The 13,740-nt window shown below is 37.7% G+C and overlaps 1 protein-coding gene across 1 annotated transcript in view; it reads right to left on the bottom strand.

Annotated features, from left to right (window-relative positions):
• Positions 1–13,740, bottom strand: part of ORC5 (origin recognition complex subunit 5) — a 101,383-nt gene that overhangs the window by 46,753 nt on the left and 40,890 nt on the right. The window contains exons 7-9 of the mRNA XM_007944529.2: positions 5,354–5,402; positions 5,176–5,266; positions 1,231–1,283 (exon numbers count right to left, since the gene is read on the bottom strand). Of these exons, the coding sequence (XP_007942720.2) occupies positions 1,231–1,283; positions 5,176–5,266; positions 5,354–5,402 (193 nt within the window). The remainder of the gene's footprint in view (positions 1–1,230; positions 1,284–5,175; positions 5,267–5,353; positions 5,403–13,740) is intronic.

The following is a 13,740-nucleotide window of genomic DNA, read 5'->3' as shown; positions in this document are numbered from 1 at the left end:
AGGAAGACTCATTAACAACTTGCAATATGCTGATGACACAACCCCGCTTGCTGAAACTGAAGAGGACTTGAAGCACTTACTGATGGAGATCAAAGACTACAGCCTTTAGTATGGATTCCACCTCAAAAGAAAGAAAACAAAAATCCTCACAACTGGACCAATAAGCAATATCATGATAAATGATGCCTGAAGCTGTCATTTTACTTGGATCCAAAATCAACACCCATGACATACTGTATTAGGCAAATTTGCTGAAAAAGACCTCTTCCAAAGGAATGATATTTTCAATTTTGCCTTATACGCACATGAAAGTCAGACAATGAATAAGGAAGACTAAAGAAGAATTGACACATTTGAATTATAGTGTTAGCAAAGAACACTGAATATACCATGGACTGCCAGAAGACCAAATAAATCTGTCTTGGGTGAAGTGCAGCCAGAATGCTACTTAGAAATAAGGATGGTGAGACTTTGTCTCTTATACTTTGGTCATGTTGTCAGGAAGGACCAGTCCTTGGAGAAGGAGATCAAGCTTGGTAAAGCAGAAAGTCAGCAAAAAGGAAGAAAACTGTCAATGAGATGGACTGACAGTGGCTGCAACAAGGGGCTCAAGCATGGCAACGATTTTGAGGACAGCACAGGACTAGGCAATGTTTCGTTCTGTTGTACATAAATTCACTATGAGCTAGAACCAACGCAATGGTACCTAACAACAACACTGTGTCTACACAAAATAAGTAACTGATGAATTGATAGATACAACAATGGAGTTGGTCAAACAGCATCGACTCTTAAGGAAAAGAACAAAAGAATCTGCTACTTAATGAATATTTACTATGTGTCAGATAATGAGTTAACATAAAATTGGATTTCACCCTATAAAAGCAATGAAATACATACACACTGAGAGAAAATTGTGTCTTTTAAGTGATTACTTCTAAAAAAAAAAAGCATTTAAAAAAATAGAAATTGTTTTACTTTTATGATACAATCTAACATTTCAAAAACAAAACACTGGTATTTGAACTTTATTTCTTCTCCATTAAACTGGAGCTTTACCTAAAGGAAAATTATTAATCACAATATCATTAAAGCTTAAAAAGTAAATTATCTTTTATAATACTGTTCACTGATTGGATCCTATCTTTAGAATTATCTTTAGTGTTCTGACTATTAATAATCAATTAAAGAAGTGTATCTGGTAACTTGTTTCAATGCTTCCTTTGATACCTTTCAGTTGTCCCGGATCTGTGTCATCTTTTTGTAGCTTTTCCCACTGTGAACTGAAACGGGAGAGCAAAAACGGGCTGAAAATATACAAAATCAATATACACCTATTCCTTATTTATCGATTGTCTCATTATCCAACATTCACATTTACAACTATAGTTAAAATGTCTACTATATGACTATTTCGTGTACTCATGATGTAAGTCTGGCAGTAATGAAAGCCAAGGTGTAAGGTAAGAGTAATAATGGCTGGGATGACTATGTGTCAAGTTGGCTGAGCCATGATTCTTGGTGGTTAGGCAGCAATGTAACAACGTAATTTAGCAGTTATATAAAATGTGATCATCCTCCATTTTGTGGTCTGATGCGGTCATCCTCCATTTTCATTCAATGACCTGGTCTCTGGAACCTAATCATGCAGAAAATTGAAGAGTGGGTATTAAGAGAGCCCTAGAAAAGCTAGAAGGTTTTGATGTTTTTAAGAAATAGATTCACTTTCCTTAAAAAAAAAAAAAGAGATAGTTATAACACATGCAACATGTTTGTACCTCCACAAAATCATTTAACGTATGTAAAAATAATATAAGCTAATATTATCAATACCCCAAATGCTAATTTTTTAATATCCTTTTCTTCTAATCATAATTTAAAAGTTATCAAGAAGCACAAATAAATACCACCTACCATTCAGTAAAAATTCTTTATGTGCCAGTTATCATATCAGATACAACTGTTATGCACTATTTCTAAATTCCACAATAATCCCTTCAAGTAGTTATCATTACAACAGAGAAGGATGCCCCAAGGTTAAGTTGCCCAAAGACATACACCCAATTAGTAATGGAATGCAGTTGAATCCTTGTCAGATGCCTGCAAAGTTCATAGCCTGGCCTTACTTGCAATTAAAACTAATAAACTGTACACACAGAAAGTTATTAAGAATATGAAATGATTATCATACAATAAATTCATAAAGAGACATACTATGGTGTAATGAAAAAAGATGTTTAGCTGTATGCCCCTGAATAAATCAATAACCATCTCTTCTAAAAATAAGGTAGTTAAATGCAATGTGATCAGTAAGGAACCCATTCCACTCTAAAACTCTTAACACAGCTCTTAAAAAACCAATTCAGTAATAAATGCCAGACTAGAACAACTAATACCTAAAATCAAACTACACTTTTTTTTTTTTTTTACACCTGCAAGCAGATCTCAAAGTTCTGGGAACAATGAAATATGAGAAAATTTTGGTAGGTTCTAATAACCTATGCAGAGAATAAAACTCATTGCCATCGAATCAATTCCGACTCATAGCGACCTCCTCTGGGTTTCCAAGGCAGTAAATCTTTACAGAAGTAGATTGCTGAGTCTTCCTTACCAAGAGTGGCTGGTGGGTTTGAACCACCAACCTTCTAGTTAGCAGTCAAATGCCTTAGGCACTACACCACCAAAGCAGATCTAGTAAAACAAGTTGACTTTCAAAACAGATCATTTCCTCCACCTTACAGGTGAACAGTGTTTCACAGATTATAAAGCACTTTTACACTCATTATTTCTTATAAGTAAAAATGAAAATTTTATCAGTTTTAATGTTGTAACTCAGACTTCTAAACAGCTTAAATTGATAAGATTTCTTAAGAGTAAAAAATGCCCATTTAATGTTACTATCAAAACTCTCAAATGATACCAGTGGAAAACTGACCATCTTTAATGAGAAGGGAGAAGACTAAATACCTATTATAGACCAAGTTCTTAACATACTATATTTAATCCTCATAAATTTATGAAATAGATAATATCATTTCTTCTTTTTACAACTAACAAAACTGAGGCTCAGAGGAGTTAACTAATTTGTCTAAGGTTGCAAAGCTTCTAAGTGGTGGAGACAGTGTTTCAACTATCAATTTCCAGAGATGACTTTGGGTCTGAGGAAGAACGTGTTCCAAGCCTCTCTCCAAGCTTCTGACGGATGTCAGCAGTCCCTGGCTTATTGGAGATTATCACTCCAATCTCTGCTTCCGTCTTCACATGGGTTTCTTCCCTCTGTGTCTGTGTCTTCACGTGGCCTTCTTATAAGGATGACTATTATTGGGTTTAGGACCACCCCCCGAAACCCAGTATGACCTCATCAAAAGTTGATTACATCTGCAAAGACTCTATTTCCAAGTAAGAGCACATTCACCAGTATAAGGGGTTAGGACTTCAGCCTCTTCTGGGGACACACAATTTGACCTGCAAGATTCACATTTTCTGTTTTTTTCTTATAATACCTTGGTATTGCTTCTCTGTTTTCTTTTTGTTTTGAATACCTAGTATTTGCCTGGATCAGCAATAGCAGATGATTTTATGAAGACAGGAGAGAGGGTTTGGGCGGCTTAGCAGATTTCTTCATTCTCAAGTGCTTTTTTCTATGAAAATTACATAAAGTACAGGTCTTTAATATATAGTAACATTTTGAAGGGGAGAGATTGTTGTTCTCTTTTTTTGGAAGGGGGGCAGATGCTTAATTTTTGCTTCTTGCTTCTTTTTTCTCCCTTCATTACCAATCCTCTAAGGGATGCCATGCCCTCCCAACTATCTCCTGACAGAAACAGTACTTTCCCAAGATTGTCATGTTAACTCTGGTCCTACATACCCTTAAAAAAATACTTCCTGTTCCCAGTATTTTCCCACTCAAGGTGAAACTCCCCTTCTGAAGGTGATTTCCCTGTATTTCACCACTGTCAGTCAACACTGTCCCCGTCCCACTGTCCTCTCCTCTTTCCCTTGTAGTCTTCTGTGACTTCACTTCAGCATGAGCTCCAGAATTGTTCAGCTGGTTTCAGTTGCTCACTTCGCTCTTTACACATAAAGTGAAATCTGTGGTAGTTTCTGACTCCTAGTTACACTGAAGGCAAGGGTTATGAGTGGTTTATCTGCGTTTCTTGATGATCTTGTGGAAATATCCGCATTTAGGTGGCCCTAATTATCCCATGGGAAACTAAAAGTTTATTCATTATTATATAAGCATCATTTTAAAAAGCACCCAAATTTTTCTACCTGTGAAGAGCAGCTCATAAGCTGTTCCATTCTTTGACTTCTGAAAACTTTCATCAAAACAATTTTCATTATTGTAAGGGGAAGAGGAATAACAGTATTTTCTTAATGTTTCTACTTATTCAGAAACTTAAATGTTTACCTGAATTAGTTTAATCAGCTAATTAAATAAAAAAAAAGTAAAAAAAAAAAAAGAAAGAAACAGGTAGTTACAGAATAAGATAATTATGAGAGAAAAATAATAATTAACTAGAAATCAAGAAAAGCAGATAATGTTGATACTTTTAAATTTCCTCTACTGGCTTCTAATCTAGACTTAAAGGAACATCTATAAAGCATTTTATTTATCATTCACAAATCATTTTCACATTTATTGAATCTCCTAAGGATTGCCAGAGGAGGAAGCTGAGTCCTACAGGTTTAAGGTGGCTGGCCAAGACCACATTAGACAAAAATTAGCTGAGCTGAAAATTAAAAGCATGCTGTTCCTACCATACTATGTTGCCATTATGTCTCCTAAGCAGTTTCATTACTATGAAATTCTCAACAGATATAGATTTATAATTTGATTTATGTATTTCTTTAATAATCAAACCAATTTTTATTATATCATTACATACCTAGTATAATAATGAAAAATAAAGCTAATACTGATTTTCCTGAAGCTTTTCAGATTAAAAAAGAATTAGCAATTGTTAGCTATACGCCTGGTTTCAAACTGAGTAACATACTGGTTAAAAATTATTTGTCCTTCCCAAAATAATAAGGAAAGATTCAAACCTACAAGAGTTCCATAACTTTTTCCCTAATACGAAGCAGGTACAGGAAAACATGTGTTCTTTAGTAGCGGAACTATTCCTCTAAAAACCAGAATGAATACACATACTAAATATAGAGGAAAATTACCTTGATATTTCCCTGAGATATACAGTCTGCATGGCTCTCTTCAAATGAGGCTCAATATTTCTCCATAGTTTGCGAGTATCACGTTCACTTGCTACTCCAAAGGGGAGAAAATTTCAATAATTTAGAACTAATAAAAAGCTTCTTCTAAAGAAGTATCAATAAGCAAAATTACAGTTACCTTCTCCTTTAACCACAGGTTCACAATATTTAGGAAAATTAAGTACTGCCTGAAAATAAAAAAAGAGAAGAAAAGCACTGATCTATCACAATTTACAATTTATTTTTCAAGTAAAAATTTTATTACAATTCAGGCAATTTCATTTTAATACAACTGCTCAAGTAAAATGTTATTACAAGTTATTACAATAATCAGCAAATGTATCAATAATGATAGTAAAACAACATATAAAGTATTCCTAAATTGGCTAAAGCCTGTCTAACTTATTAGGTTCTGGATATTAAGTAATATAATAAAGCATAATTTATACTTTTAGGTTCTAATTGTGTCACACAGGACCATAAAACATTCCATACAAGGCCCTCAAGTTTAAAGAATTAAACTTTTTCTTCTCCAAGAATCTGAACATTCTCACAAATTAAACATTATCTAGTTCAGTACAACTCAAAGTATTTGGATTGGCAGCAGAACTTGAGATTGTTATAAATGGAAGTTCTAGGCATCACACATACAAAATCAGAAAGCTCTGCAGATAAGACCCAGGAATCTATTTTTTTACAAGCTCTCAGAAATTCCATGTATTCTAAAGTTTACAAAGCACTAAGAAAGTAATCATAACTACATGGCAGTTTTCCACAAATCAAAAATCTGTCAAAAAGTCAAGTATTTTTTACAACTTTAGCTATTAACAATCAAATGTGCTCTATAACATTATGTCCCCTACATTAATTCTCAAATACAAGCCAATTCTCACTTCTCTGAATGAGGATTATCTACAACAAAATCTAAATTCAAGCCCATTAGTATTTTAAACTGTCTTCCAAAACAATTCAAAGAATGAAAATAATAAGGCTACTAACAAAATCACAAAAACAATTCCAAAGTCTAAGTGGAAATAAATTTTAGATGATTTTTTGATGTTATGAATTTTTACTACAACTGTACATCCCTCCCATTATTCCTTAACTTTTAACTACAGTTGGCTCTTAACTAATCACATTAGTGAAAAGAAGGAGACAGGCATAATTTGATTAAGAAATCTCTGTGCTTAGTGAGTAACTGTGCTCATAATAGTCACAGGAGTATAATTATTCAGAGCTAATTATGATCACCTATTACCTCATTCATTCCTGACAACTACACTTTCATCCCTTTGACAGCATGATCTGTCTATGGACAAAGATATCCCATTGCCTGAATTTATGACTGGATCTGTGAGATGATCTGGGAATTGACTTCTAAACTACAAGGATAATAATCAAAATAAATCAAATCCTCACTTCACTTCTCTGTTCAATTCTGACACTGGCTGTCTATGCAGCACTTCTCCGACTCTAGCCACCCCGAGCCAGGTCAGATCTCACAAGGTAAAGGGTTACTGTCCTTCAGACTGCTAAATAGGCAGGCACTAGTCATAAGTTTAGGAATCCATATGACACCCTCCCTTCTGACCTGCTATCTATAATTCCCTCTACCCCTTTAGGATGCTGACCCCAAAGTTTAGGAGTCCCACCCTGGGATTCCTCATTTTGTTTTTGTTTTGTTACCAATTTGTATGAGTATCTTTTTTTTTTTCTTCCCTTAGTTCTGACTTGCTGACTTCTACTACTCCTTTGGGTTCAATGATTCACTAAAATGACTCAGAACTCATGGAAAGGCCTATGCTTACAGTTTTATTGTAGAAAGAAAAGAATACACAGATGCATTAGGGAGAGACCTGAGAGGGTTCCCAGAACGAAGTTTCCCTGTTTCAAAGGATGCATGCACTATCCTCCTTTGTGCATTGATGTCTTTCACCAACCAGGAAGCACACTGACCTTCAATGTCCAGATCTTCTATTTAGGGGTCTCCTTAAGTAATGTAAACTCCAGCCCTTTTTCCTGAGGTTGGTCAGTATCATGAGGCATTCACAAGGTAACATGCCCTGGGTCTTTCTGGCCTGGCCAGCCCCCAACTCAGAGTTACCTCATCGCCTCACCTAACCTGTTAATTAGGATGGAATCCTTATCAAACATACTTTAAATTCCAAGGTTACTTATTTATTTATTTAAAATAGATTCTCTCTCAGGAACCAAGGACAAACACTTTACTCCTTGAGTAAAGTTAAAGTAAACTACACAGAAGCCAATAAGGATGCCATATTATCAAAGTCTGTTTAGGTAAAATAGAGAGAATATTATTTTGCTTATATTAAGAATAAAATTTGTATTACTCTAAGAAGCAAAGTAAAGTGGAGGGTCAGCGGAAAAGGGGAGACCCTCAACAAGATGATCTGACACAATGACTGTAACGACGAGCTCAAATATAGCAAGGAAGAGTGAGGACAGCACAAGACCAGGCAGTGTTTCCTTCTACTGTACGTAGGGTCACTATGACTCAGAGCCAACTTGACAGCCCGGAACAAGAAAGCCCGCTAGAGCCAGGAAAGGGAGGGGCCAGAAGCTGCCTCAGGGACCTCCGGAGCAGCAGGGTATGCAGGTTAAAAGGGGTGGGAGGGAAGGCTAGGCCCCAAGCTCCCTAGAGCCAGGAAAGGAAGGGACCAGGAGCGGCAGGTTCCAGGTAGGAATTAGGTAAGGGGAGGGCGCAGAGGTTTCCAACCGTTAAGGTTTTTCATCCTGTGAGGCTCGTACATTGCTGTGAGGCTTGAGGCTGTGCCGCTGGTGTTTCAGGTGCCATCAGAGTTGTACATAGTACACAGGTTTCAATGCAGTTTACAGACTAAGACAGACTAGGAAGAAGGAGGCGGCCATCCACTTCTCAAAAATTGGCCAGGGAAAACCTTATGAATAGCAAAGAAACACTATCTGATACATTACTGGGCAACTTTATGAATAGCTTGGAAACACTGTCCGACACAGGGCAGGAAGACTAGCCCCTTGCGATGGAAGGCACTCAAAACAGGACTGGGAAAGAGCTGCCTCATTAGAGTAGAACCAACCTAAATGATATGGATAAACTAAGTCTTTCAGGACCTCCATGTGCTGATGTGGCACGACTCAAACTGAGAAGAAACAGCTGCAAATATCCACTAATAATTGGAACACGTAATGTACGAAGTATGAATCTAGGAAAATTGAAGTCAAAAATGAAATGGAACACATAAAGATTGACATCCTAGGCATTGTTGTTGTTGCTGGTGTTATGTGCCGTCGAGTCGGACCCGACTCGTAGCGACCCCTCCTTGGGTTTCCAGGGCAGTATCACTACGGAAGCAGATTGCCCCATCTTCCTTCCAAGGAGGGGCTGGTGGGTTTGGACCGCCAGCCTTCTGGTTAGCAGTCAAGTGCCTTAGGCACTATGCTACCAGAGCTCCCATCCTAGGCATTAGTGAGCTAAAATGGACCGGTTTTGGCCATGTTTAATCAGACAACCATATGATCTACTATGCCAGGAATGACAATTTGAAGAGGAATGGCATGGCATTCATCATCACAAAAGATGTTTCAAGATCTGTCCTGAAGTACAATGCTGTCAGTGATAGGATAATATCCATACGTCTACAAGGAAGACCTGTTAATGCTACTATTATTCAAATTTATGCACCAACTACTAAAGGAAAAGATGAGGAAATTGAAGATTTTTATCAACTTCTGCAGCCTGAAATTCACCGAGCTTGCAATCAAGATATGTTGCTTAACACTGATGATTAGAATGCAAAAGTTGGAAACAAAGAAAAATCACTGGTAGTTGGAAAATTTGGCCTTGGTGACAGAAATAACGCTGGAGATAGCATGATAGATTTTTGCAAGACCAACAACTTATTCATTGCAAATACTTTTTTCCAACAACACAAAGGGCAGCTATACACATGGACTTCACCAGATGAAGTATAAGAATCAGAATGACTATATCTGTGGCAAGAGGAGATGGAAAAGCTCAGTATCTTCAGCCAAAACCAGGCTAGGAGCTAATTATGGAACAGACCATCAACTGCTCATATGCAAGTTCAACTTTAAGTTGAAGACAATTCAAACAAGTTCACAAGAGCCAAAATATGATCTTGAATATATCCCTCCTGAATTTAGAGACCATCTAAAGAATAGATTTGATGCACTGAACACCAATGACCCAAAATTAGAAGAACTGTGGGACTGCATCAAGAGCACCATCCATGAAGAAAGCAAGAGGTCATTAAAAATATGAGAAAGAAAGAAAAGACAAAATGGATGTCAGAAGAGATTCTGAAACTTCCTTTGAGTGAAGACTAGCTAAAGCAAATGGAAGAAATGGCAAGATAAAAAAGTTGAACAGAAGATTTGAAAGAGTAGCTCAAGCAGACAAAACCAATTATTATAAGGAAATGTGCAAAGACTTGGAGTTAGAAAACCAAAAAGGAAGAACACGCTTGGCATTTCTCAAGCTGAAAGAATTCAGGAAAAAATTTAAGCCTTGAGTTAAAATACTGAAAGATTCTATGGGCAAGATATTGAATGATGCAGGATGCATCAAAAGAAGATGGAAGGAATACACAGAGTCACTGTACCAAAAATTACTGGTCGATCATTATCCATTTCAGGAGGTGGCATACATTCAAGAACCAATGGTATTGAGGGAAGAGGTTGAAGCTGCGCTGAGGGAACTGGCAAGGAACAAGGCTCCAGACTTGACGGAACACCCACTGAGATATTTCAACATATGGATCCCGCGCTGGAGGCACTTATTCGGTTATGCTAAGAGATTTGGAAGACAGCTACTTGGCCAACTGACTGGAAGAGATCCATATCTGTACCCATTCCAAAGAAAGGTGATTCCAAAGAATGTGGAAATTATCAAACAATACCATTAATACCACATGCAAGTAAAATCTTACTGAAGATAATTCAAAAACGGTCACAGCAGTATACTGACAGAGAACTTCCAGAGGTGCAGGCTAGATTCAGAAGAGGACGTGAAATGAGGGATATCATTGCTGATGGCAGATGGATCTTGACTCAAAGTAAAGAATACCAGAAAGATGTTCACTTGTGTTTTATTGACTATGCAAAAGCATTTGATTGTGTAGATCATAACAAATTGTGGACAACATTGAGAAGAATGGGAATTCCAGAACACTTAACTGTACTCATGAGGAAACCGTACATAGACCAGGAGGTTGTCATTCAAAGAGAAAAAGGGAATACTGCATGGTTTAAAATCAAGAAGGGAGTGCATCAGGGTTGTATCCTTTCACCATACCTAATCACTGAGCAAATAATCCGAAAAGCTGGACTATATGAAGAAGAACATGGCATCAGGATTGGAGGAAGAACCATTAACAACCTGCGATATGCTGCTGACACAAATTTGCTTGCTGAAAGTGAGGATGACTTAAAAGTACTTATTGATGAAGATTGAAGAATACAGTCTGCAGTATGGATTACATCTCAATATAAAGAAAACAAAAATCCTCACAACTGGACCTATAAGCAGCATTATGATGAATGGAGAAAAGATGGAAATTGTCAAAGACTTCACGTTGCTTGATTCTACAATCGAACCCAACGGAAGCAGCAGTCAGGACATCAGATGACGTATAGCACTGGGCAAATCGGCTGCAAAGGATCACTTTCAAGTACTGAAGAGCAAAGATGTCTCCTTGACGACTAAGGTGTGCCTGACACAAGCCATGGTATTTTCAATCACCTCATATGCATGTGAGAGCTGGACATGAATAAGGAAGACTGAAGAAGAGTTGATGCTTTTGAGCTGTGGTGCTGGCAAAGAATGCTGAAAGTACCGTGGACTGCTAAAAGAACTGACAGGTCTATCCTGGAGGAAGTACAGCCAGAATGTGCCTTGGAGGTGAAAATGGCCAGACTTCGTCTCACATACTTTGGTCATGTTGTCAGAAGGACCATTCCCTGGAGAAGGATATCATGCTTGGTAAGGTGGAGAGTTGACAAAAGAAGGGAAGGCCCTCAATGAAGTGGACTGATATGTTGACGGCAGGGATGGGCTCAAGTATAACAAGAATCATGGAGCTGGCTCAGGGCCAAGTGGTATTTCGTTCTGCTGTGCATCAGGTTGCTATGAGTCGGAGACGACTCAACGGCACCCAACAACAACAGCAGCAAGGAAAACAACCTATTATGAACACTTACAAGACTGCCAGAAGATACCCAGGCAATTCAGAAAGCTTTTCCAACTCTTCATCTGAGAGATTTTCCCTGAGGCTTCATTATTCTATTTGAAATCATTTTAAATATTCTCTAATATTTCATTATTACATAGAATATAATCTAATACATATATCAGGGTAAGCAGAATTCTAACACAGGACCTATGACTCTTGGCCCTTGGGGTGTATGTGTGTGTGTACACACACATATACTCCCTGTTATTCAGTCAAACACTAGTCTAGGTGCTGCTGTGAAGGGATTCTGCAATGCACTTAAAATCCTACAGATTACAATAGCTGAGTGAGATTAAAGATAAGAAGCCCTCATGGTAAAATGGTTAAACACTTGGCTGCTAACTGAAATGTTGACAGTTCAAACCCACCAACCTCTCTGTAGGACAGAAGAACTGACAATCTGTTTCTGTAAAGATTTCAGCCTATGAAACCAAATGGAGCAGCACTACTCTGTCCTTTAGTTCACTTTGAGCCTGACTCAATGGCACACAACAACAACAACAAGAGAAAGACTATCCCAGTGTTGTTGTTGTTGTCATGTAACGTCAAGTCGGACCCGACTCAGCGACCCCGCCTTGGGTTTCCAAGGCAGTATTACTACAGAATAGACTGGCAACCTTCCTTCCGAGAAGTGGCTGGTGGGTTTGAACAGCCAGCCTTCTGGTTAGCAGTCAAGTGCCTTAGGCACTACGCTACCAGAGCTCCTACTAGGCCTGCCCTAACCATAAAATCTCTTTAGGATAAAGTTTTCTCCCACTGCTCACCCGAGAAGTCAGAGATACGATGCAATGAGAAGGAGTGTATGTGGTATTGCTGGCTTGAAAACAGAGGGCAACAGAGCAAAAATGAGGGTCCCTGGTGACTGGAACAAGATGATATCACTCTTACAACTATAAGAACTAAATTCTGTCAACAAACAAACAACTTGGAAGCAAATTTTTCCCTAGAGCCTCCAGATGAGAATTCAGTCCACCCAAAACATAAATTTCAGTTTTGGGGTCCCATGAACAGAGAGAATCCAGTAACACAGTACCTGGATTTCTAACCTACAGAACTGTGAGCTAATTAAGTATGTGTTGTTTTAAGCTGCTAAATTTGTGACAATTTGTTATCCAGGAAGAGAAAAATAAGATATATATTGAAATATAAATATAAAAACTTATTCCAAAGCCAAGTAGAAACATCTGAACTGCTCTACCTTCTAGAATATCCACATTTTATTTTCTAAACTTTGGAGAAACAAAAATCAGAATGGAAAACATTTGTATTAACACTAATTTCACACAATGAAGCCTTACTTTGTGTTAGGTCTTACTACTCTAAATACTTAACTCATTTAGTTCTCCAAAGAATTCTATGAAGTAGGCATTATTATCCTCATTTTACAGATGAGATGAACTATGCTTCAAAATTCTGACTTCCCCTTCTGTGACCAGTCACAGAAAACCCTCTGCTTTTAAAGAGCTCATGGGACTGGGTCAGACCCAATCAGATAATATCCTTAGCATAAAACAGGGTAACATTCCATACTGAAATGAAAATATACATGAATAAGCTGAAATTCTGATGAGGCACAAGATATTTACAAAATTTCAAAATACTTTCCTATAAAATACATATTAATCAGAAAAAGGCACCACCTTAATCAAGCGATCAAAGTGAACATCGTCAGTAAAGGGATATACTGAAATACTGAGGAGACGCAGAGAGCACTGCACAGCATCACTTCTGTGCTACTCCTGTCAGATGCATAACCTGAACGTGATCATGAGGAAACATCAGACAAATCCAAACAGAGATTCAATAAAGTAACCGATCTATAGAATAACTGCTGTCATCTTCATAGGTCTCAAGATCATGACAGTCAAAGACTGAAGAACTTTCTAGATGGAAAGATCAACACACATGATAACAAAACACAGTAGTATGTGACCCTAACTGGATTCCTTTTCTCTGAAAGACATTACTGGGACAAATAGCAAATCTTAAATAGGACCTGATGATCAGACTGCAGTAACGAATCAATTTCCTGATTTTGAAGATGACAATGTTGGTTATAAAGAGTCCTGGTGGCACAGTGGTTAAAGAGCTCAACTAACCAAAAAGTCAGCAGATCAAACTCACCAGCTACTCCGCAGGAGACAGATATGGCAGTCTGCTTCCATAAAGCTTTCAGCCTTGGAAACTCTATGAGGCAGTTCTACCTCTCCCATAGGATCACTATAAGTTAGAATCGACTCAACACAATGGGGTTTGGTTTGGATGGTGGTTATAA

This window comes from Orycteropus afer, unplaced genomic scaffold (assembly GCF_000298275.1).
Source record: "Orycteropus afer afer isolate SDZICR_OR568_19922 unplaced genomic scaffold, OryAfe1.0 scaffold00007, whole genome shotgun sequence".
NCBI classification, from domain to species: domain Eukaryota; kingdom Metazoa; phylum Chordata; class Mammalia; order Tubulidentata; family Orycteropodidae; genus Orycteropus; species Orycteropus afer.
The sequence above is the reverse complement of the archived record's forward strand: the minus strand, read 5'-3'. Positions and strand labels throughout refer to the sequence as shown.